A 26,801-nucleotide genomic window follows, 5' to 3' on the forward strand; every position below is an offset into this window, starting at 1 on the left:
GGCAGAGTTCCCCTTGCTCTGACACAACAGTTCTTAGCTAACCCAAGGGGTGGCGTAGTCAGCAGTCCTCTAGAGGGCGCTACACTTAACAATAGTTTTGTTCTGTAAACATAGGAATCCAAACTTCAAGTATTGGTGTTCACACTCATCAAAACAAATACAAAAGACAAAATAGTGATTTCACTGAGAAAAAAAAAACTCTACATCATGACGTCTCTCTGGGTACGGGCACAAAATTTCATCTACATCGCATGCAATATCCTCCTGTCCAAGGCACCGGGCTCCTTGTCCTTGTCATCCTCTCCCTCTCGCTCCTTCACCTCCTTGTCCTCTTCCTCCTCCTCTTTCTCCTACTTCTTCACCTCCACATCCTCTTCCAGGCCTCCTCCTAATTTTCACTCTTCCTGCTCCCTCCATTGTACTCCACACAGATATCTTACCTGTGCCTTATTTACACTGCTAAGGCTGATTGCAAAGTGAACTAATGATCTAAAACAGTTTTCACAAAAACACAAAAATAATGTTATAGTTTTTTTCCAATTGTATAGACACTAAAAATCAAGGTTATCATACAGTTAACAATACTTAAGCAAAACACCTGCGCAGAGCAGTACAACATTAAGCCCAAATTCAGCTTCACACTTTCTGCAAAACATTACACACAGTGAATGTCAAAACGTAAAACACATTTTAACACCTTAGACACAGATAAAGATTGTTAGGTACTTCCTTCTCATTACAAAGCCCTGGCTTGCCAATGACCACACTAATGAACAAATTGAATAATCACATCCACCAGCTGTGTAAGCACGCATATGCAAAATTGAAAACGCAGCACTCAGGTGTGTTATCCTCGTTCCTCGAGGGGCGTTCCCACTGATCTATAACTGAAACTGGATAGACTATCCCATTGTTTTCGCCCCATTATTCTTTATGTCGATCAGTGAGGATCGAGGCCCGAGGAGCGAGGGAGGATGTATAAAAGCCCAAATGAGAGGCACCCATAGCCTGTGATGTGGATGAACTCTTATGGCTTGATCCAGCTAGACGGAGAGATGATTAGAGTATTACGTATTGTTGTTACTTGTTTGTATTGTTGCTTTAGTGTTTCTTCAGTGACTGTAAGTGTACAGTACTTTTTATTTGTGTACAAATGTTTATTTTTCTACACTTTACAGTAGTAAGAACTATAATTTTGCCATTTTCTGTTGATTGACTTGTCACTGTAACTGAACATATGGTACAGTGAAAGAAAGAAATATTGTCTGCGGCATCAGTTTTGTGCATTGCTTGATGAGGGTTCATCAAAATATTTTGTCATCTAAATTATCCTAATGCTCTCAAACAATATGTCTGAATAAGATCCATATATTGGAAGAGGGTTTTTACAGATGTGTTTTGAATTTATTGTGTTGGTGTGTATAAGATAGCGACAGTGTGGAATCATTCAAAGAATGTGTTAGTGATATGAGAACAGTATAAGGTTTTATCAATGTGTTTATTGTTTTGACAGAAATATTTCATTTTGCTAACAATCTGTTATGTTCTGGTGACTGGGTGTTGTGTTTGGTTAATTGTGTGATGTGTTTAGACAAAAAGAGCCCCATTTTCAAAATTGTGTGTAAACGATTGGAAAAAACTGTAATGATAGCCATACATGTGTATGATTTTGCTAGGAGTGTGTTGGAAATTTGGTAATTGAGTGTAAGCAGTGAGTTGTGTTTAAAGTTCCGCAAAAAGAGTGCCTATACAGTTTTGCAAAGTGTGTGTTACAAAATTGCAAACTGAGTTCAAAGCAGTGTTTGTGCTTTTAGTTTGGCAAACTCAGTGAGTGGTTTTGCCATATATGTTAATAGTTTTAGAAATTGTGCTACAAGAATCACGATTAGTGCTTAAGCATTCAAAAAAACCTGTAAATATCAATACTATCAATTCGTGCCTATTAGTGTGCTTGAGTGTAGGCCTAGCCTGCTCTGTCAGTTCTTGTCTACACCCATTCAGAGCACAAAGTGCAGAGATCTCTGTTAAATCAAGTTTAATCAACTTGTATATAGCCAGCACCAGCTGAGGCCTGTAAGGCCTTCCATAGTATGAAGTGTGAAGAAAAGAAAGGGTGAAAGGATCAGATAGACAAACAGACAGGTGTGTGTGTGACGTGTGCGTGTGTGTGTGTGTACTGTGTGGCAAGTAAGTATTCACTCACTTGTCTTGACTCACATATGAACTTCAGTCACATCCCATCCTTAATCCATAGGGTTTATTATGACATCGGTCCACTCTTTGCAGCTTCAACTCTTCTGGGAAGACTTTCCATATGGTTTAGGAGTGTGTTTGGGGGGGGGGGGGGTTACCATTCTTTCAGAAGCGCATTTGTGAGGTCACACACTGATGTTGGATGAGGCGACTGGCTCTCAGGATCCTCTCTGATTCATCCCAAAGGTATTCTATTGGGTTGAGGTCAGGACTGTGCAGGCCAGTCAAGTTCATCCACACCAAACGCTGTCATCCTTACCTTTATGGACCTTGTTTTGCGCACTGGTGGACAGTCATGTTGGAAAAGGAAGTGGCCATCCCCAAACTTCCCACAAAGTTGGGAGCATGGAATTGTCCAAAATCTCTTGGTTAATGCTGAGGCATTCAGAGTTCCTTTCTCTAGAACTAAGAGACCAAGCCCAGCTCAGGGATTGCCCCTTCCTGTTCTAACATGACTGTGCACCAGTGCACAAAGCAAGGTCCATAAAGGCATGGATGACCGAGTTTGGTGTAGATGAGCTTGACAGAGTCCTGACCTCAACCCGATAGAACACCTTTGGGATGAATTGGAGCGGATCCTGAGAGCCAGTCGCCTCGTCCAACATCAGTGTGTGACCTCACAAATGCGCTTATGAAATAATGGACAAAAATCCCATAAGCACACTCCTAAACCTTGTGGAAAGCCTTCCCAGAAGAGTTGAAGCTGTTATAGCTGCAAAGGGTTTGCCGGCGTCATAATAAACCCTATGCTGGATTAAGGATGGGATGTGACCGAAGTTCATATGTGAATCAAGGCAGGTGAGCGAATACCTTTTGGCAATATAGCATATGCTTACTTTACTTGATTCAATTAGAAAAAGTGGATTACTCAATCGGAATGACTATTTGAACACATTAAAGGATGTGTTTCATTCAGAACTAGACTGTTTCATGTAATTGTAACATACAGTAATATGGTTTGATAAACAGGACAGCTCTAACTTTACATTTTCAACTTTACATCCTTATTGTATTCATATAATCATTCCAATTGAGTAATCGGGTAAGCATACAGTACAGGGGGGAAGAGAGTTTGTGGGGCAGCCGTGGTGTACTGGTTAGCGCATCGGGCTTGTAACCGGAGGGTTGCCGGTTCGATCCCCGACCAGTCCACCACGGCTGAAGTGCCCTTGAGCAAGGCACCTAACCAATAAGGCAAATGAATGGATGCCTTGGTGTCACCATTACATTGTGTTCCCATGAGCCTTTGCAAAAACAGTGAGATAATCATACAGCTTAACAGTGTTGCCAAAAGTTTTCACATGAGAGCATAATGCTTAGAAACCAGTACAATTTGGAGCCAAGTTTGATCTTAGGCTACGTTATGTTATCTCCACTTCTGAAGCACTTACTGTACGTGCACCAAACATTCCAGTCTTATACCAAGCTAAATTTACAAGATCTTTACAGAGGGGTTTGTTAATATTTTATTAGTCCTGACTCCTGACCTAATATATGATCCTTTATATTTCCTCCTTAAAAACAAAAACAAAAAAACGATTTTTCAAGGCTATTGACAGTAGGCCTACTGTATATTCTTTTACAGGACAACAGACATAGATATCCATAAATCCCTCTGTAATTTTTCTCCCATCTAATATGTTAATACAATGAAAAAAAAATGAACCTGGCTTTATCCAAAGCTCAGATTTTGTGTTTCAAAATGTATGCAAATTATAGTGCATATTTAATTAGATTCTGCCTAAGTTGCATATTTACACATTAAATTACAGAAAACATTTTGTTTTTTGTTATGTTAATGTATGTAATCAATTGGGGAAGTTTCATAGTGATATCTGCTAGTTAAATATTTTACCCTATTCACCTGTAGTGTATTGCCGTACAGTGAAATATACAATATCAGAAAAATAGGGTTAAAACAGGTTTAAAAAATAATAATTTAAAAAAAATGGAGACATACTTTTTCTTCATGTTCAATAACCACTGAAGACAGTCCAACCACTCTCCAAAAATTAAAATGTCAGTTCCACGGAAACCACATAGGCCCCATGACTACATAAGGAATATGGGGAATCAGGCCATCCCCACAAACTGAATGTCCTTTTAAGAAGAGTACTGGTGGGGGAGGCCACCAAAGGCAACTTTGAGTAGGCTATTCTGAGATAGGAGATGTATACAACAACTATTGCCCAAGTTCTTCACTCAAAGCTCTACAGTAGGTGAGGGGCAAAGCTCTTATTAACTCTTGGCAAAGGCTGGCCAAAAGACATGTGGGAGACTCTATGGTCAAATTTAAGAAGAATCTTGATCTGATGAGACCGTTTCTGAAGACCCAACTCTTGAAACATATAGCTGGACCACTAGGCTATTACTTTTTCCCTATCTGACCATCCATTTTCGTTCTCTCTTGACTACCGTTATTAGCCTATATTGGCTGTAGGGCTCGCTTATATTGATTCAATTTACTGTAGCCTACCTTATTGATAGCCTATGTAGGCTACCAGTACCTCGATAAAAGCGCAGCCCCATCTGGCTGCGTCTGGCATGAAATTATTGCCAAATTATTGCCACCTAGAGCTCTATCTGGGAGTTGCCTCTAGCAACCAGTTTATGACTGTTTCCTGCAGTGGGCTTTGCCATCATCAGTTTCATTTCCAGGTAGACGGCGGATTGAAGAGTGACTTCCCAGATAGCAAAACCACTCTGGCGTGGACCTGGCCCACACCTATCATGCGATCCGGCCCGGATCCGTCTCACGGACACGGTCCAGCGTCCAAACGCACAGCGGGCCGATAGTGGTCAGGATTCGTTTTATGGCTCTGCACCGGAGATGGGTCGGCGCTGGCCCATTCCCGTACCAAAACAGTAAAACTACACTGGGGTGGATCTGGCCCACACCTACCGTTCTATCCGCATCTGATCCGTTTAACGGACACGGCCCAGCGCCCAAACGCACATCGGCCACGAAGTGGTCAGAATCCGTTGCACGGCTCTGAACTGGAACTGGAACAGCGCTGGCCCAGTCCCGTATAGATGCAGCATGGAACCGCGTACCGGATCGATGCCAGCTATGCCTTATTTTCGGCATTTATAGTTAGGCTACATGATGTTTAGTCTATGATGTGTTTGGGCTACCTTATATTTAATTACCCTACAGTCAGAAGTAGCAATCATAGGCCTACATCCGCATAAAGTAGCCTACACATTTAACAATCTAACATTCTCGCTTGGTGTCTTTAAAACAAGGCTAAGAAAATTACCCAGCGACTAACATAGTCCAATACCCCAATAACCCTAATCAGAATCGAAGAAAATGTTGACTTTTTTTTTTCAAAAAAACTTTATTCAAAACATGATGATCATCAATGAATCTAGCTTGCTCCTTCACACTGGCGTTTGCGACGTCCCCCCTTCTCGGTCATGCGCCAGCACATTGGTGAATGTCGGTATCCGTTGCCTGGGCTGTCACTGGACACTTGCGTACCGCTCCTGTGGAAAAAGAAAATACGTTATATTAGTGTGCTACTAAATTATATGGGCAGGCTCGCACTGATGCACCTGCCACTGCTCGGGTGGAAGGAGTTTTCCCTGTAGACAATGCATGCAACTTTACCAAACTAGCCGTTTTCAGACAGACGTGTATTTCCACAATGTCCACGGTGTGTACGGTAGGGTTGTCTTTGCTGTGATGTCTGAATTCATATATCCGTATAATATCTAGGCTACTTCCCTGTAGCTGACCTGGTAATTTCGCCGTAATGTTGCCGCCACAACTGTCCTGTGAATCCAGTCACGGAAACATTCAAAGGCTAGTAAAAACGACTCTCTTCCGCGGTCAGGCATTAACGGCGCGGCCGCATTTGACAGAAATTGACAGAACTTCTAAAGAAGACGTGAACAACAGGTGGCCGTATACATTCCGCATATCATGTCTAAATGGCCCGATTTCTCTCGCTCTCTCTCTCTCTCGTGCACACTCAATGGACACCCGCCCCTAGACAAGCACATGCAATCCAGATAAAACATTCACATCGTGAAAACAATGATGCATAGAAGACGACTAGCTGAATTAGCGTATTATAAAATCCGGTTAGCAAGCGGCGCACATTTGATTAAAACTCTTGCATTCAAGTTGACTGATCATCTCAATACCAATGTTTTCAACTCAAAAGACTCAAAAGCGCCTCTCTCAAGGACACAAGTATTACTCTACTTTTAAACTTAAACACACATGGGGAAACTGAACAGTCCAACCAGTAGACTATGACAAGCTAGCCAACTATGTTACTTTGTTTACAATATTTTGAGGCTTCAATCAGACAGCTGAATTAAAGAGGTGGAGTTGTAATGTGAATATAATCTGCATGAAGTGTGCGGTCATGAATATCAGACATTTCAGCATGTAGAATAAAGAATTGTATATACATATAGGCTATATATATTATGTTGAATGTATCTCAATTCATCCTTACCTAGAGACAGCAGTTGCAGAGGCCTGTAGTTATTTCTCTTCTGAAATAAAAAAATATGTGCATTCCATTAGCTTTTGAGGCATAAGGTGGATTTTTATTACAGCAGACAAAGGGATTCATGTATGTTGACATGTACCTTCAATTCATCCTGAACTGGTAACACCACTTACAAAGGCATATCATATGGTTATTTGTATTATTAATGTGTGGACCAAAAGTCAAATAGATCAAATGCAAAACTGTATAGCTTACTTTGTGTGGGTGGCAGGACATGATGAGCTAGGGTAGACCCCCAAACCAGACTGGAGCCACTTGTGACTTGTGACAATGACCTGTAACACAGATACATGAATATGCATTACTTTCATCATCAGAAAGAAATAGCCAAATATTTATCATTACCAATATTACACCCCATTAGAAAATAGCATTATTTTGGGATCCAGAGAATATTTTCATTTTAGCTTCCCTTCCCATATATTCTAAACATTGAAAACAGTCTGGTCTATGACAAGGCAAAGCGAATATACTGTATGCATCAAGTCAACTACTGCCTCTTCTATATTGCCCCTTTTCAGTCAAATCTTAATCCAAGAAACTTTCAACATCATTAAATGAACTTGTAGACGGCAGTATTTCTGCATAAAACAAATGGCTTCGGGATTTGTGCCCTTACACTTTATAAAAGTTAGGGAGGAATCTCTACTATTCAGTCTAAAAAGTCACTTGGAAACAAGACTTTTTAGATTGAATAGTAGGCCAGTTAGCGGGTTTCTCACTAGCGTGTACAAAATATAAGGGCACGAATCCCGAAGCTTTGATCCTTACCTGGAAACAGCAGTTACAGAGGCCTGTAGTTATTTCTCTTCTGAAATAAAAAATAAAATAAATATGTACATTTCATTAGAGAGCTTTTGAGGTATAAGGTGGGTTTTTATTTCAGCAGACAAAGGCAGTCATGTATTTTGACATATGCCTTCAATTCATCCTGAACTGGTAACACCACTTACAAAGGCATATGGTTATTTGTGTTATTAATGTGTGGACCGAAAGTCAAATAGATCAAATGTAAAACTGTATAGCTTACTTTACTTGGGTGGCAGGACAGGATGAGCAAGGGTAGACCCCCAAACCAGACTGGAGCCACTTGTGAATGACCTGTAATACAGATACATAATGCATTACTTTCATAATCAGAAAGAAATAGCCAAATATTTATCAATACCAATATTAGACCCCATTCTAAACATTGAAAACAGTCTGGTCTGTGACAAGGCAAAGCAAGGATATACATCAAGTCAACTAACTGCCTCTTCTAAAATGTCCCTTTTCAGTCAAATCTTACTCCAAGAAACTTTCAACATCATTAAATGAACTTGTAGACAGCAGTATTTCTGCATTAAACAAATGGCTTCGGGATTTGTGCCCTTACACTTTATAAAAGTTAGGGAGGAATCTCTACTATTCAGTCTAAAGAGTCACTTGGAAACAAGACTTTTTAGATTGAATAGTAGGCCCGTTAGCCGGTTTCTCACTGATGTGTACAAAATATAAGGGCACGAATCCCGAAGCTTTGATCCTTACCTGGAAACAGCAGTTGCAGAGGCCTGTGGTTATTTCTCTTCTGAAAAAAAAAAAATATATATATATGTACATTTCTTTAGAGAGCTTTTGAGGTATTAGGTGGATTTTTATTTCAGCAGACAAAGGCAGTCATGTATTTTGACATGTACCTTCAATTCATCCTGAACTGGTAACACCACTTACAAAGGCATATGGTTATTTGTGTTATTAATGTGTGGACCAAAAGTCAAATAGATCAAATGTAAAACTGTATAGCTTACTTTACTTGGGTGGCAGGCCAGGATGAGCAAGGGTAGACCCCCAAACCAGACTTGTGAATGACCTGTAATACAGATACATAAATATGCATTACTCTCATCATCAGAAAGAAATAGCCACATTTTTATCAATACTTAATATTACACCCCATTCTAAACATTGAAAACAGTCTGGTCTGTGACAAGGCAAAGCAAGGATATACATCAAGTCAACTACTGCCTCTTCTATAATTGTCCCTTTTCAGTCAAATCTTACTCCAAGAAACTTTCAACATCATTAAATGAACTCGTAGACGGCAGTATTTCTACATAAAACAAATGGCTTCGGAATTTGTGCCCTTACTTAATAAAAGTTAGGGAGGAATCTCTACTATTTAGATTGAATAGTAGGCCAGTTAGTTGGTTTCTCACTAACGTGTAGCTACAAAATATAAGGGCATGAATCCCGAAGCTGTTTTGTTCCTGTCTTCTAAAAGTGTCAACAATGTCTGAGCATGAGGGTGACAGGGCGCATAGCTTCTGCCTAATTAGTTTACGTTTTGGAACCAGCCGCTAACGTCGTTCATAATTTAAAATCAGCATTTCAAATCAGGACAGGGAAACAATGTGAAATCAGCCTCCCTCCCAGAATGAAATGAGGTTTAAACACATACGAAATAGCCTAAGTTTTCTCTCGGGAGAAAAGACTCCCGAGTCCAACATCTAAGCTTTCATAACGTTAACAAAAAACTATTAGCTGCTATGTTTGTGTAACAACTTTAAGTTATCGTTGGCCAACAAGCTAGCCTGCTAATGCTAGCTCACGCAAGGCAACTTTTGTTGTTCACGGGCAAACACATAAGGTTACCGTCAAATCAAGTTGCGCTCATTTTAAATTCAGTATTGAGTTAATTATACATTTTTTAAAAAAGTTCATAAAGTTGGACAGGACTAAGTGAGCTAAATTAGCTTGCGCAAGCTACACGTTAGCAGCTAGCTGGTATGTAAATGTGAGCTACCATCACATTTTCGGATCGATCAGCAAACAAAGCTAGATAAGTAGGTAACTTGTGTTATGGAAGTACGTTTTCACTGGATAGACTAGGTAATTGCATAAATAAAGCATATAGGAGCATACTTACAGTGAGCCTTCAGACGCCACCGTTTTGTCTCACACTCGGCAGCACTCCATCAGCGAGAAAACTGATGAAATAAACCGTTAGGGCGCGTTCGGTGTATGCATCCGTACAGGGTCCGTCGCGGACCCGGTGAATGAAGGCGCGCTGGCGAGGCGGATCGGGTCCGGTGCCCGTAGCCAAAACGGAGGTAGACTGTCAGGCGGATGTGGCCTTATATGGACCTTATATGCTGTATATATTTTTAAGAATGTATTATATTTGTAAAGCAGTTGTCTAGTTGTCAATAGTCCAGGTAGGCGTGCGATCAGCAAGCAGGTGGCCTTTTCATGGAAAATTGCTGCCCAAACAAACCAACAACAACAACAACAACAACAATAACAACAATAACAACAACAACAATAAAAACTTTACTTGCACCCCCCAAAAATGTTAGCTGGATATGATTTTGAAATCATATCTATAGGGTGATTTTTTACCAGATTATCTGGAAATAAGCAAGGATCAGTTATAAGTTTTGTATGTAAGCTATTTGGCTGTGATTGGCCTCGTTGAATAGCTTGAAGGTGGCCTAGGTCCGTATTACAGATGTGGGCCACATCAGTGAACTGTCTTTGAGGAAGCTTTGGTTCCGATGTGGTAAGTGGATCTGGGCCAGATCTGCTGATCGTAAGAAAAACAGCACTGCAGTTAAAGCTGAAAAGTCTAACCGGCCCAGATCTGGTCCTTAGCCAGAAACCATGTGTAAGCTACGTCCGGATCTAGAGGCTTTTATGCGGGTCCGGCCCAAAGGGGTTTGCTATCTGGGTTAACTCGTGGTAAGTTTGTCTTGTTTTATGGACAATGTTATATTGGCCTTTCTTTGGTCTACTTCGACTCACTCCACAGGTTTTTAAACAGTCACAGCCTGATTTTGGCGCTGACCTTTGTTGAAATAACGTCTGGCAATCACTGAACATGCATTGCAAAACATGCAGTATGGATATCTTCCTGGCAGTTGGATATGTCGTAGCGCAATATTTTGAGGTTGCTGGCCTAGTAGTCAAAAGTATAGACATTTGTCGAGTGATAGCCTATTTCTGTCTGTTGTTACCTGTCTTAAAGGTACCGCCGTCAGTCGTCAATCAGCGTCCGGGAAGTTTTGTTTAGGTTTATTTACAGTTAATTTATTATGACGGCGCATGCAAATTAAACGCTAGTATGGTTGATTGAATTCTTCCTAACATGTTAGTTGTCTTCCTGTTTTGTTAATTCCATGTTATCACCCGGAGAGGTGCGGCCTATCCCTTACCTCTAAAACGGTTAGTCCTGTCCTTGATTGGCTACATCGCGTTATAAAAACGTTATAAAAAATGCAGCATAACCCCTTGACCACATTTTGTTAGGCCGACCGCGCACCACCAAGTTTAGAGAACCACTCAGATTTAGGAAATGTATTTCTTGGCAGAATGATTACAACATTTGTCGTTGATGTGCCTTTATTATATGACATTTTGACAAATAGCCTATAACCCTTTTATGGGTTGATTATGATTAGGCCTGTTATTATACCAACCATGTAAGAAACACATTTGGCCTATCCACATAGGCCTATGCAGCTATCTATTGAAATATAAGTCGGTTGATTTTTCTGTAACTGGGCAATAGGCGTTACGTAGCATCAGCACCAGCACGTGCAAGATAAGGGGAAACTTTGACAAACCTGTTTGTCTGGTTTATTTACATGTTTCCTAAGGATAAGCGACATTGGCTTCATGGCTGCTGGAGGTAGGCTGAATTTGACAGTTTTCATTTCAATTCTTTTATTCTAGGTCATTTTAATTTTTACCCCTGGATAAAATTTATGTTGTGCCTACCATTTAGTTTGAGCCACTATGGAATGGCCACTGCCATCATAGTGGAGTAGCCTTTGATAGTCTGTAGCCTAACCCTATTTGCCTGATCTAACATATTTTGACTTGTTATTTTACTAACATAGGTAATGCCATCGACATTCAACCACAGAGAAATGTTTTTTCAGCCATTCCTGACGGAAAAGTCCCACCAGGTGAGCTAATGCCTAAAAAGGAGCAACTACTTTCTATGAAATTATGTAGGTAATGTGTAATCTCTTCAATTCCTTGTCTTCCCCAGATTATGTGCCTCCTCAGATGGGGGTGATGGCCAATCCACAGAGACCTGTAAACTGCCCTCCGGGCCTGGAATACCTTGCTCAAGTAAGGTGTCTACTCACCAACACTATACAGTTAAAACATTCACTTAGTGACGGATGTGCAGTACCGTATTTCTTTTCTTTTTTTTTTTTTTTTTGTTGCATGTCTTTGCTCTTTATTTAGGCTCATATTTGTTCATATGCCTTTGATCAATAAAGTATCTATCTATCTATCTATCTATCAATAGGAGAGCAAGTCCCACAAATGTCTTCTATGGGACCCTTAGGAGGAACAAGGCAAGATAAGAATAGATTGAGAAGAAAACTGAAGCATTTTGAGATCTTAAGTTGAAGTTAATTTGGACTTGGGCTGAGGTACAGTAAGAGGAAGGCTATTTTGCAGCTGAGAATATCAAAATACTCTGGTTTTCCTCATAAGGGCCGTTCATGGTGTGAACTTATCCTGCTTTATTTCTCTAAAGGGATCCTTAAGCCTACCTTAAGTTACACTGACAGACTTTGACAAGATTTGGGAAAGATTCTTGAAAGATTGTATAGTCTTTTGAGTAAAGCTTGCATGAGGGGCATTAGTTAAAACAGTGTTTCTTAATAGGTGGGTCGGGACCCAAAAATGGGTAAAGGAACAGTTCTGGGTGGGTCACGGAGCTTTTATTAAAATGCTACTGTGATATGAGGGAAAAATCCCTTACACTACAAGAATCACACAAGACGTTCTGCTCCGGAGGAGGGGCTTGTCCGTGGTAGTCTCTGCTCACCCAAGCATAGCAGGTTCCTTTTATTTGCAAGCATCTTTACTCAATGCATAGGTCATACACCTTGTTGATTTCCTGCCAAGCGTGTGGGTTTCTTATAAAATGGTTTCATATATCATTTTTTGCGAGTGCGTGTGTTCTTCTCTATCTAACTGCTTGTGGTCTCTTGTCACTCATGCCCTAGGACATAATGTTCACAATGATAATTTCATATACATTTCTATGACGGCTACCTTATCATATCTAATATTGTACCTTTATTTTAACAGACTTTATTTGTAGCCAATGTCAGTCATGGCCATGGACATAAACAATGTTTATGTAACCGGTCATGTTAGACACAATTTTAGTGGTAAATGCAAATGTAATGCCAAACATCAGCATGTTCCAGACAAGTAAAGTCTACATGACACTTTGTGTGTTAACATGTAGGTCACCATTAACCTGACTTTCGCCAGATCCTGTAGTTCGCTGTCTGCTTCACACAAGGATCTGGGACTTCTCGATAGGAGATGTATTTATGAAGGCGGGTCCTTGTAAAACATCCTCGCATGTGATTTGATAAACCACTTGCCTGTTATCTTGAATGACGTGCTGGCTTCTTCAAGCTCTTGGGTCGGAAGAAGAGTAAAAACATCCTTGCCACCAATAAATGTCTTCAAAACTATTCTTGTAAAGAATGAATACTCGATAGATTCGACAAAACGGTTGAAATAGCAGAAGCAATGTCAGCACAAGACTCCTCGCTGCTTGCCGCCATTGTTATTTGAATCAAACACTCGCTTCGGCGCTCCTGATTGGTTGCTCATTTTTTGATCACTGGCAGGGGTTTGGATTGCCCTCGCGTCCAGACCCTTGTGTGGAGCTCAGCGAAACGCCTCTGGTGGAGCATGGCAGAACTACAAGGGTCTGGCGAGAGTCAGGCTAGGTCACCATATCCGTTGGCTTGAACGCTAAATATATATATGGGTCGTGAGTCGCGACTTTAACTGGCAATTGTTGGTCCCAAAGCCAGACCAGTTAAGAACCATTGAGTTAAAAGACTACAATCTTTCAAGAACCTTTCCCAAATCTTTTGAAAGTCTGTCAGTGTAAGGTAGGCTTTAGGAGAAACAGGTAAGATCTAAAAAAAAAGACAATTTATTTCAACAATACATTTTTGAATAAGGTGTCTATTCTCTGACACTGTATTTCAGGGGAGGAAAGACATTTTGGAGATTTTTTCTTGTTATTTATGTGCATATCATGTTGAGGCAACATGGTATTTGTATTGATTTTGTTCCTATTACAGATTGATCAGCTTCTTGTTAATCAGAAAGTGGAGTTAGCTGAAGGTAACATCAATCATTTCTTCCATATTTATCAGTTGCACACCTGCACTGTCATCAATTTACTGAGCTGTTTCCTCAATTCTGGTGTTATGAGTAAATCAGCATTAGTTTAAACTTGACTTTCATTTCTGCCATGCAGCAATATTGGGATGGGAGACCAATAATAAGTATCTGGTGAAGAACGTCATGGGCCAGCAGGTGTTCTATGTGGCGGAGGAGAATGACTGCTGTAACAGGCAGTGCTGCGGACCCTCGCGCTCCTTCGTCTTACATATTCAGGATAATCACGGCCTTGAAGTGATCACCCTGAAGCGGCCATTGAACTGCTCCTTGTGCTGCTTTCCCTGCTGTCTCCAGGAGGTGCAGTATGTTTTGTCAGAGAAAGAGAATGACCACATTGTTGGGGTTGTACCGTAATTTCCCGACTATTAGCCGCAACTTATACATTGATTTTGCTAAATGTCTTCAGCTATGAGGCTAATACAGGGGGCCAGTTACTATGGTTTTGTTTCTTTTAACTTGCATAAAACACTGTCCTACGGCTTATACACAGTGCGGCTTATATGCGGGAACTTGTAAGTGTCTTGCATCTGTTACAGCTGGAAGTACAGGCACCACCCGGAAACCCTATTGGATATGTCATTCAGAACTGGCATCCATACCTACCCAAGCTGACCATTCAAAATGAGAAAAGGGAGGATGTCCTGAAAATTGTGGGTCCATGTTGTCCATGCAAATGCTGTGCAGATGTGGATTTTCAGGTAGAACAGTCTAAATCTTCGTAATGCTTTAGGTCCATGTGATCACTGCAATATTATCAACATCAATATCTCAACTATTTCAACAATATTTATTAACTCAGCAAAGCATATTTACAGGAATTTAAAATTAATCATGACCAGACCATTGAATAAATGTGCATATTTAGAGAGCCTGTCTTTTATACAATAATCTGCAACATTATTTATTGCATAGCCATTTTAACATCTCAATTATGCATGACACTTTTATGACTCGTTAGGTTGTGTCTTTGGATGAACTCACACAAGTTGGCAACATTTCTAAACAATGGACTGGTCTGGTGCAAGAAGCCTTCACTGATGCAGACAATTTTGGAATTAAGTTCCCCTTGGACCTGGATGTGAAAATAAAGGCTGTCTTATTTGGGGCCTGTTTTCTCATTGTGAGCAAAGCATATTGCTGACATCAAGCCATTTACACTTGCTTGTCTGGTTTGTGTTGACCTGTACCTAACTTCTGACCTCTTGCTTATGTTTCAGGATTTCATGTTTTTCGAACATAGTGGCAATCAATAAGATTTTTTCCTTGCTCGAATTCTGTAAGTATCATTGAAAACTGTAAGGTTACCATTTGAATATAAAGATGTTTGTCTTGGTTTGCTGTTGACAGTGTACACATAACGTGATGGATATTTTCCTTTGTAGGTGGACCACGTTGCTGCTTGTGTGTCACTAAATGAATGTGCATGTCTGAAATATTTGTTTATTGGAAACTTTTTTGTAGAATGGGTGTGTAGGCTACACTCCACTCTCATATGATTGTACTGTTCAGCACTGTGTAAGAAATGCACAAAAGGTCAATGTCTGAACAGCTAAAGATTTTATTTGTTATCGTAGAGCTTATTTTTATAGACACTAATTTAGGACTGAAGCCAAAACATTATTTTATTTTTTCTTTCCACTTCCGCCATCACTAATGATGCTATAAATTAATGAAGCAGGTGCCGAATAGCTTTGTTACAAACTGACTGTTAACAGATGTTTTTTTTAAGATGTAGGACAGTGATGTGATCATCAGAACAGAGAACTAAGTGGATTATCAGAACAGTCCGCATCCTTGGAATGTCTTAGTTGTCATCAGTGAGGCATACATAAGGGAAGAGTACTACATATACAGACATAATATAAACATCCGTCCCCCCAATTTCAGAACTGCTATGCGTCAATGTGTGGCTGCCATGAATAATAAAAGTAAAACCTATTGAATAAGTGTAGCCTATTTCCCCTTCCATATTTAGTTCTAAAAACAAACACCTAATAGTTCATATACCAGTGATTGAGCATGCTTTCAAAGAGATTATTACGCAGAGAAACTAAGCAGGTTTGGCGATTACTTTGCTGTTTTCTCATTTTATGCTGGCAGGTTTCTCTGCAGAGCTCCTAGCTTTAGCGTGCACATTTTACAACACTCCTCAATCGGTCAGTCTGCCTTTTCATGCGCATGATCGCGAGGCTGCGAGACTTCTGTTTGTCAGTGCACTGGCCCGCCAGCCCAATGTTGCAAGGGTGGTTTTCCACTCACAGACACTACAGTAGGTGGAAGCAAAACGGCCACCATTCAACCCGAAAAAAAGACATTCCGATTACTCCGAAGCTGTTCAGTTAAGGTAAATTAAGCCAAAAAGACCTGCATAGTTTCCCTTTAAGTGCAAAAGTTAAATTGAACTAAAATCATAAAAGCTGTCATAGTGTAACTAGATACTTTTCCGTGAGGGAAATTCGGGCCCTGCATTTCTCCCAATTCGTGAACACACACAGTACACAGTGAGGTGAAGCACACACTAACCCAGAGCAGCGAGCTGCCTGCCCAACAGCGGGGCTCGGGGAGCAGTGAGGGTGTGATGGAAAACATTATTACAGTGCATGAAAATGCACTGTACTGTTCTTCCTAGGCTTCTTCTTCTTCTTCTTATTACAGTGCATGAAAATGCACTGTACTGTTCTTCCTAGGTTTCTTATTATTCCAACTTCTTCTAACGCTCGCAATTCAGCTTGAACCGTTTAACGTAGAAACTTGATTCAAACTTTGTTACGTAGGTCTTACTAAGGAGACCTGTGCAATATATTTTTCAACTTTGTAACTTTTATACTTTTTAAACTGTAAATTAAAAACTATTAAACATTTCCCCATAGACTTAACATTGCTCATTATGACATCACGGCAGCAATTAGAATGTTACGCCAGGTGGCCAGTCCAGGTGCAGCAGCTCTCTCTCTCTCTCTCTCTCTCAGGCTTTAAACTGGCTCTCTTGAGACTACATTTTCTGTTCCCCTGTATCAACGGTATCAACATAAGTCTTCCTAATTCCATCCAACTTTCTATCCATTCATCTTCTTCAAACCATTCACTCATCCACCCATTCTAAACAGTCTGCCTATCAACATCAATTAGACGATCTACATTCAACTTTGAAACAATCTACTCTGTCTCAGGCCTGGCTCTCTTAAAGGTGCACTATGAGATCCTTTTTGACGTCACTTCTTTTGACGTTCCATAAACACCAAAACAAAACAAACGCAAGGTGCACAGGATTTTAGAATGTTCCTTGTGGAGTCGGAATAAATTGTTGCAAATCCGACATCAGCGTTCTATGCTTCCCCCTTCTGTCGGACTGACTGTCAGCTGAGTTAGCCAGCCTCTGTAACTTGCTAACAATTTGGATAACAACAAGATACACTTACTCACGTAACCTTCGTCTGTAGGATAGATTATTGAAACACGTTCTGCGCAAACATTTAGTTTTCCATGAACTTGTTCCATTAAGTCTAAGTAGTCAGCCTTTTTCAAACACTGCTAGCTGGTATAAAACGAGGAAAAAGCCGGCCCACAGGCAGCCCTAGGCAAACATAGGCTACCAATGATTTCCATGCAAACTGAAAATCGGACGAGGAGTTGTGTTGGATTAATCAATTTACAGTTAGCGATTACAGTGGCACCTGGAAAATTATGCATTCATTCATCATGTCACGGGCAGACATTTTTTGGGGGTGTGAGGTCTCTGTTAAACGATTTCCCCCCTCTTAACCCTCCATAAATACCAGTGGCCTAGGTCTAGTGAGGGAGCTTTATTTGTTAAAATATGACGACGAGGATCCCAACGAATTTCCTTCCGCAACATCGGAAATCCTTAAATAAACAGTCTGATAGTCTATGGCGCTGCCATATCCTACTAAACATGCCTTAAACTATTTTATGTCCCGACTCGACTGTATGTGGCCTCGACACTTTGCGCACAGTAGCCTAGGCCTAGAGATAATGAAAGGGAGCGATGAGCGAAATCTTTAGCCTATAGGCTAAAGATTTCGCTCATCGCTCCCTTTCATAGTATACTTCATATTATATTTCATATAGTATACTGTCTATGAACGACACAGCACAGCAGCCAATTATGAAAAAGACGGATACCGTAAGAAGTTAACTATAAGGATACGCTAGGCTGTCGTGGTTAGTAGGCTAGGCTGTGTCAATGTTGCAGTTGAGAGAAATAAGAGAATATGGGCTACAATGAACCAATTCTCTCAAGTCAGTCGACAACGAAAATATAGGTAGGCTACAATATGATGCAATCGGATCGGTCTTAAATTAAGCTATGGCATAGGCTTCTTGCAAACGACCGCTACAGGCATCAAGCTTGTGTTTTTTTGTGCTTTCACAGACTGCACAACAAGCTTTCACTGGAGGCAGCATATGTGGCGTGTTTTACGATTATGATTATGATCACTGCTTCTTCATTACTCACAACACCTGTTCGGTCCTGTTCTGGACTCCCGTTTGAAAAGTATAGGCTTATAGTGGTTGTCGTGCTACCATGTTACTTGACTTAGCCTAGGCCTACATTATAGTGATTGGTAATGCGCCAGTGGCTGTAAACAAAGGTTAACTTAGCCTACGGATAGAAAATAAGAAAAAAAGATGATAATATAACGTAGCTAAGTTAGTTTGCCTGCTAGCTAGCTTAACAGAATCTCCCAATGGGAATTGATTATCTATTCACCAGCGCACATTATCTGACTAAGTAAATGCCTAGGCTATTACCTCCTTATTCACTGGAAAGTTGAAAAATAATAAATCGTGCCTTTCACACGGCCAGATCTTACAGTTCATTACCGTGTAAACAAAAAAACCCAGCTGACAACGGCAAAAACAGCTGTTTAGGTGTTATGATTGAACTGTGTCTGAAATGTTGCGCTGAGCTTACACAGTGGCGCGCCTGACGTCGAACTCAGAGCTTCATTCTTTTGACGTAATAACTGATCAATCTGGCTCTGTTCTAGAATCTTTGGTTTGTTATTGTTTTGGTGCACATCCTGTGCCCCTATTGTTGTTAACGTTTGTTTTGAGGATCACAGCCCCTGTGTTGTCTTTTGATATCGGGTTTTTTCACATCGTATTCAGTGGACAGACAGCAAGCTGATCAAGGGGAGAAACATACGATTTGAGATACAAATGAAATCTCGCTAAGATCAAGCAGGATCTCATAGTGCACCTTTAAGACTAGCCAGTTAAGTTGATTACACCTGTACTACTCTCTCAGTAGAGAGCTGTGTCTCTCCATTCTACAAGAATATAAGGCACATTCCATCCAACTTTCTATCCATTCATCTTCTTCAGACCATTCACTCATCCACCCATTAAACTGTTTATCAACATCCATTAAACTCTCTGTCTATCAACATTAATTAGACTAGCTACATTCAACTTTTAAATGATTTACTCTGTCTCAGGCTTTAAGCGTACACTCTGGCTCTCTTAAGAATAGCCAGTTAAATTGATTACACCTGTATCAACAACTCTCAGAGAGCTGTATCAGTGTCTCTCTTAACAAGAATATAAGGCACATTCCATCCAACCTTCTATCCATTCATCTTCTTCAGACCATTCACTCATCCACCCATTAAACTGTCAATCAATATCTATTAAACAATCTGCCTATCAACATCCATTAAACATTCTATCTATCAACATTAATTAGACTATCTACATACAACTTTTAAAGTATTTACTGTGGGTGCCTCTCAAGCAGCGTTTATATGCCCTCCCTCGCTCCTCGATCCTCAATGATCTACATAAAGAAAGATCAGTGAGGATCGAGGAGCGAGAGAGGACGCGTAAACACTATATGAGAGGCACCTTCTGTCTCAGGCTTTAAGCATACAATCTCATTAAGACTACAGATCCTGTTTCACTACTTCCTTTGTCCACAACTGTTTCAAAATAAAGGTCCTCACTGCAATAATACACTATTAAATCATTTAACCATTGTAACTACTCAACTATTTAACTGTTCAACCATTCCAACTGTCAGTTATCAACTAGAACTATGCCTCCAGTCAACTACACGAAAACTCCATGTACCTAGCAACCAATATATCAACCATTAAAATTAAGTGTTTATGACCGTTTCCATAGCAACCAACATGATTATACTGCAGTAACTTCTTGTTTCCTGATAGTGGCCACCATGGATACCCTAGCAACAAATGTTTCAAAATAAAAGTCCTCACTAGCAAGTTAGCATGGTTAGCATAGTTAACATAGTTAGCATTTTTAGCATAACTGCAAAAAACATCAACTAAGTTAGCTAATCAACCTGGTTAGCATTGTTAGCAATTTTAGCATTGTTAGCATAGTTAGCATTTTTAGCATTATTGCTAGAAATCATCAGTTAAGTTAGCTAATCAACCTGGTTAGCATTGTTAGTTTAAGTTAGCATTGTTACCATAGTTAGCATTGTTAGCATAGTTAGCATGTTTAGCATAACTGCTAGAAATCATTAGCTAAGTTAGCTAATCAACCTGGTTAACACTGTGAGCATAGTTAGCATAGTTAACATTTTTACCATTACTGCATGAAATCAGTAGCTAAGTTAACCAATCAACCTGGTTATCATTGTTACCATAGTTAACATTTTAACATGAATAGTAATCATTAGTTAAGTTAGAACTGGGAATGTTTCAGCTTTAAACTGTCTACCTTCACACTATCAACTCTCTGTAAACTATGCAACCACCATGTTTACCCTAGCTACACCTTAGTAACCATATCTACATTATCTATCAATTTTTGCATTTTCATGCACTGGTAATTCCTTGGAATTGCATTTCTAGTTATTATTATTCCGCTTACCAAATTCATTTTTTCTATTCAGCTTGAACCGTTTAACCTAGAAACTTCATTCAAACGTTGTAACGTAGGTCTTCAATAGGGGCATGCTGCTAAGTATTTTTCAACTTTGTAACTTTTATACTTTTTAAACTATAAATTAAAAACTATTAAAAATTTCCCCATAGACTTAACATTGGCCTCTATGACATCACAGTCGGGTCGTTAAGCAATTAGAATCTTATGCCAGGTGGCCAGCCCCACCTGCAGCAGCCCTCTCTCTCTCAGGCTTTAAGCATACAACTCTCTGTGAAGACTACATATCCTGTTAACCTGTTTCGTCTTTCCACAACCGTTTCAAAATAAAAGTCCTCACTGCAATAATACACTATTAAATCATTTAACCATTGAAACTACTCAACTATTTAACTGTTCAACCATTCCAACTGTCAGTTATCATCAACTATGCCTCCAGTCAACTACATGAGACCTCCATGTACCTGGCAACCAACATAGCAACCATCAAAATTAAGCGTTTATGACCGTTTCCATAGCAACCAACATGATTTTACTACAGTAACTTCTTTATTCCTGATAGTGGCAGCCATGGATACCCTATCAACAAATGTTTCAAAATAAAAGTCCTCAGTAGCAAGTTAGCTAGTTAGCATGGTTAGCATAGTTAGCATCGTTAGCATTTTTAGCATAGCTGCTAGAAATGATTAGCTAAGTTAGCTAATCAACCTAGTTAGCATTGCTAACATAGTTAGCATTGTTAGCATAGTTAGCATTTTTAGCATAACTGCTAGAAATGATTAGCTAAGTTAGCTAATCAACCTGGTTGGCATTGTTAGCATAGTTGACATTGTTAACGTAGTTAGCATTTTTAACATAACTGCTAGAAATGATTAGCTAAGTTAGCTAATCAACCTGATTAGCATAGTTAGCATTGTTAGCATAGTTAGCATTTTTAGCATAACTGATAGAAATCATTAGCTAGGTTAGCTAATCAACCTGGTTAACATTGCTAGCATAGTTAGCATTGTTAGCATAGTTAACATTTTTAACATTTTTGTTAGAAATCATTAGTTAAGTTAGCTGATCAACCTGGTTAGCATTGTTAACATAGTTAGCATTGTTAACATTTTTACCATAACTGTTAGAAATCATTAGCTTAGTAAACCAATCAACCTGGTTATCATTGTTAACATTTTAACATACCTTTTAGAAATCATTAGTTAAGTTACAACTGGAATGTTTAACCTTTAAACTGTCTACCTTCACACATTAACTCTCTTTAAACTATGCAACCACCATGTTTACCCTAGCTACACCTTAGTAACCATATCTACATTATCTATCTATATATTTTTGCATTTTCATGCACTGGTAATTCCTTGGAATTGCATTTCTAGTTATCATTGTTGTATGTGTGCTTGCAAGTTGCTGTAGACATAAAGTGACCGTTGACCGCCGACACCTAAATCTGCAGACACAGAATGTCCTAGTCAAGTTCACACCAAGAAAAGTTCAGTGTGCAGATTTCAAAATTTAAAGAGGACTGCAAAAAAGTGTCTGGTAAACAACTGTTGTAACCACTGATTGTATAACTGATGAGCCACACTCCGCTGAATAAAAAGGCTGCGAGGAGAAAGTCAGAGACTGTTTTGCAGAAAGGAGAATTCTCCATTCTGGTCACTCTCTCCTCTCGGCCAAGAGCAAACGTACTACGTGTTGTGGTTCTTGTGTCTTATTATTGGGAAGATTTTCCTGACAGAGGGGTTTAGTGCCTTGCTCAGGGGAACACAGCTGCAACTCTCAGCGACTGGAGTACAAAGCTGGGCAAGCTGAAAGATGGTGACAAGCTGGAACGGAGTTCGCCCACTGCCATGTTGTGCCTAGTCTGTTCTGTCCTGTAAGCCGACTCCGGAATCACAGGTATTCTCAGCGACTGGAGCATGAGGCTGGGCAGGCTGAGAGAGCTCTATCCGCAAGGTCTGGGCGTGTAAGAAAAGTGTGAAGAAAAGAAAGGGTGAAGGGATCAGAAAGACAATCAGACAAGTGTGTGTGTGTGTGTGTGTGTGCGTGTGCGCGCACTGTGTGGCAATAGGGGAGAGTGGGGTAAAGTGAGACATTTTTTACATTTGCTCCCCTCCAAGCGAGCTAAAATGATATATTGGTGAAATTGACACATTTCCCATTAATTCAGGATGTTTCCTTGCAATGGTAATGATCAGAATGTATTTTGGATGAAAGGCAGTGACAATATAATGTTTTTTAAAAAAGTGGTCTTGTGTCTCACTTTACCCCAGCTTCGGGGTAAAATGAGACAGACCAGAGAAGTCAATGGTGTGAAGTGAACCAGCTTGGGGTAAACTGATTCACTTAGTTTTTCCACTCTGAAACAACAACAGATGTTGTAACAGTTAGAATCCTGACTAGTAATAGAATCATGGGGATTGGTCAATTAAGCATTTTATTTCCTAAGCACTTGAAAGTGATTCTAAACAAAATCAAATAGCCTACAATAATGTAATTCAAAATGTTTAATTAACATTCAATTGAGAGATAGAAATCACCTTGCTGTAATTCAACTTATACACTACAAAATATCCTGTAGGCTGTATAAAAGTCTTAATATAAAAATATTATTGAACACAGCCCACACTCACACACATATAATAATAATAATAATAATAATAATAATAATAATAAAATAAAAAACAATTTCAGCCAACAGAACACAGTCTGTGGGTCAGAACACAGGACCCTTAGAGCCAGAACAGCCTGGGACTGAACAGGACTAGATCCTAAATTAGAGCATCAGTCATTCTCTACCTACTACTCTACATTCCAGCCCTGCAGATTGCAGGCGAAGATGAACAATTGCTCTCTACGGGTGGTTCCTCCACGCCTCTTAGGTTCAGGCATCTTCTTCACCACATCTGCTTTGGAAACATATGCCACATCTTTTTTTAATTTAATCCAATTCACAGATTCATAGCATTGTACATGTACCAACACTTTACTGTGCACGGCATTTTAATGTGTAGTCTACTAGAGCCATACTCTTAACCTAATATGTACCAGAATTTTTAATATGTACTAGCACTTTAAAGGAACACTTCACCGTTTTTTCATATTAAACTACGTTATTAACTTAATTAAGACAAGTTGATACATCTCACGCTTCAATGCGTGCACTCACTGGCTCTGGCACGTGGCACAACTTTGATAGCACTTAGCTAGCCCAATGCATTCATTAGGATCCAAACAGAGATGAAGTTAGAAGTGTCCAAACACCTCCATGTGAAACGTGACAGGTATGTATCAACTCGTCTTAATTAGGGAAATAACACAGTTTAATAATTATGAAAAAACGGTGAAGTGTTCCTTTAATATGCCCTCTAGTGTCCATGTGTAGCTTACCTGCTGTGGCTTTTGTACTGTTAAGACACCTGACTCATCCACATTATAAATCATGTGTGGAGGGAATGCATGCCTGTTAAAGATGAGAGGTATAGTAAGAACCATATCAGAATCAAAGATCTCACAGGTAAAGCCTCCGTAAAGCATTTGCAACTAAATAATTAATTCTGTCATCTGTCCATCACTACAGCCAGATTGTCAAAGAACTCCCTGACTGTAGTTTTATTGAAGGTAGCCCTTCCCAGGGATGTTGCCTCTGGAGTTCGGACAGAGATGGCGACGTGTTAGGAAGCTGCGAAACCAATCTTCACCTAGAGTAGACAATTCATTATTATTATAAGATTAAGATAGCTTTAGTAGTTAGGCCTTAATTAACCTATATAATCACGTGATCTCTTGCACCCTAGCTACCTGCACATTGTGTCTTTGACCAATTGGCAGGGACAGGGATATTGTTTCTCTCTGCATATTCAAATGCAAGTTGACGGCACTTAAAGGGTCACTGCACCCTAAAATAGGTTTTTTGAGCTGTTGATTGATTGAAAATACTCATAAGTGGTGAACTGTACTATTACCAGGGTTAATATTGACAAAAATCGTGTTTCTCGACAAACGTAATATTTCGTCTGATTTTGTATTGGAGATATTGCTCTCTCGCGCATACTACCGTTTGAAAACATGCCATGGCATGTTGGTCCAAAATACTATTGGAATGATGACGTTGTCCTGTACTTCTAGTCCGACACTACGTCACCGGGTCGTTACAAATTAGGACTGAAACGCCCCAACACCTGCTGCCCTGATTAGCCTACCTGTGATAAGCCATGTCTGCAGCACTCATTCCCAGATTGACACGAAATCACCATGGTTGATTGGTTGCAGCAGTGCTGCACTCTCTCTCCAAATTTCAGAACGTCTCGCCCATTTTGAAAGCCGTTTTCAGAAATGTGAAGTGGGTGGAGTTATGGGGTGAAGTGACTCTAGTTGTTTTCAAACGGTAGTATGCGCGAGAGAGCAATATCTCCAATACAAAATCAGACGAAATGTTACTTTTGTCGAGAAACACGATTTTTGTCAATATTAACCCTGGTAATAGTACAGTTCACCACTTATGAGTATTTTCAATCAATCAACAGCTCAAAAAACCTATTTTAGGGTGCAGTGACCCTTTAAGTGGAGTCAATATTTCTGTCCCTTGCAGCTGCTCTGATAGACTTCTTTCCTTCCTTGACCTCAGCAGCTGCACTCTCCATCTCCTCGAGGGGTGTTTTGCCCCAGGTTGTCTTCCTGGTGTATTGCCTTGGCATGATGGCTTTTCTACAATGTTCATCACGTTTAAAATAAAAATGTTACATTACATATGAATTCATATGTAATAAATTAGGCTATAATAATAATAATGATGTATTATTAATAATTAATACATTATATAAATATTATAATATATTATAATATATAAATAATGAAAATAATAATGATTAATTACATTAAAATATGTTTAAAACTAAACTTAAAGGGATAGTTCGGATTTTAAGACACGAAGTTGTATGGGTTCCCTGTCAGCAACGTAGTGCATCAGCACTGACTTACCCCCGACAGCGTCCTGTGAGCCGAGATCCAGCCGGTTTTAGATCGTTTTTGATGCTGAAGAAAGTAGTCCGGCAAGTTTCTGGGGTCACGAAAGTAAAGTGTTTTTCTTCTCAAAACCATATGCGTTCAACAGAGTGATATATTTGCACCACAAAAACGTTGTCCAGGAAAAATTCAAACCTCGTTATCACTTACTTATTTTTCGCGATTCCTATCACTGCGCGCTACTGACAGCTGGACAACGTTTTTGTGGTGCAAATATATCACTCTGTTGAACGCATATGGTTTTGAGAAGAAAAACACTTTACTTTCGTGACCCCAGAAACTTGCTGAAGAAAATAGTCCGGCATCAAAAACGATCAAAAACCGGCTGGATCTCGGCTCACAGGACGCTGTCGGGGGTAAGTCAGTGCTGATGCACTACGTTGCTGACAGGGAACCCATACAACTTCGTGTCTTAAAATCCGAACTATCCCTTTAACTTGTGCCTCATGGTACCCCACACCATTTGTCTCATTTTACCCCACCTCCACCATTTTAGAAAAAATTACCTCTCTAAGCAATTCAGGCTAACCTTCAGCTAGCATCATCACGTGATTGTATATGTTGTTAGTTCATCAACAGGTATGATATACGTTTTTCTACCTGAATCAATTCGTTTTGGCACAGCAGCTGATTAAGTTGACAGCAAGAAAATTTACTTTTACATGCACAAAAAACATTTTTTGGGAAAAAACATGCTTACCTCAGCTAAACGAGCTTCTCTCCTTCTATTCATGGCCAAGGGGAAATGGGAAGGGCTTGAAAACAAATTGGTCACATGGGCACAAATGTGTTCTGTTGCCTAGATACAGGGTGTGTCTCACATTACCCAGTGTCTCACATTACCCCACTCTCCCCTACTATTGCCAAAAGTATTCACTCACCTGTCTAGACTCACAT

General features: G+C 39.8%; 1 protein-coding gene and 1 long non-coding RNA gene across 2 annotated transcripts; one reads left to right on the forward strand and one right to left on the reverse strand.

Annotated features, from left to right (window-relative positions):
- Window positions 1-5,582: 5,582 nt before the first annotated feature.
- On the reverse strand, window positions 5,583-9,888 carry LOC134101798 (uncharacterized). Its single transcript, XR_009941453.1, has 8 exons — window positions 9,688-9,888; window positions 8,570-8,631; window positions 8,310-8,349; window positions 7,813-7,883; window positions 7,554-7,593; window positions 6,978-7,057; window positions 6,726-6,765; window positions 5,583-5,742 (listed from the first exon to the last, which is right to left on the reverse strand). It is a non-coding gene; the product is annotated as an uncharacterized LOC134101798 (long non-coding RNA).
- A 1,528-nt stretch (window positions 9,889-11,416) lies between these two features.
- Window positions 11,417-16,717, forward strand: LOC134068376 (phospholipid scramblase 1-like). Its single transcript, XM_062523946.1, has 9 exons — window positions 11,417-11,448; window positions 11,660-11,728; window positions 11,815-11,897; window positions 13,898-13,940; window positions 14,077-14,297; window positions 14,537-14,698; window positions 14,959-15,120; window positions 15,218-15,276; window positions 15,383-16,717. Exons 1-8 carry the CDS (start codon window positions 11,436-11,438, stop codon window positions 15,251-15,253), a joined length of 789 nt encoding a protein of 262 aa, XP_062379930.1. The 5' UTR covers window positions 11,417-11,435; the 3' UTR covers window positions 15,254-15,276; window positions 15,383-16,717.
- Window positions 16,718-26,801: the final 10,084 nt, after the last annotated feature.

The sequence above is a fragment of the Sardina pilchardus genome, chromosome 2 (genome assembly GCF_963854185.1).
Source record: "Sardina pilchardus chromosome 2, fSarPil1.1, whole genome shotgun sequence".
Classification (NCBI taxonomy): Eukaryota; Metazoa; Chordata; class Actinopteri; order Clupeiformes; family Clupeidae; genus Sardina; species Sardina pilchardus.

What these genes read in the sequence shown, in the direction of transcription:
- LOC134068376 (XM_062523946.1), top strand. An exon ending in GCCTGGAATACCTTGCTCAA is followed by an intron (nt 11,898 to 13,897) that starts GTAAGGTGTCTA and finishes TTCCTATTACAG; the next exon opens with ATTGATCAGCTTCTTGTTAA. An exon ending in TTCCCTGCTGTCTCCAGGAG is followed by an intron (nt 14,298 to 14,536) that starts GTGCAGTATGTT and finishes CATCTGTTACAG; the next exon opens with CTGGAAGTACAGGCACCACC.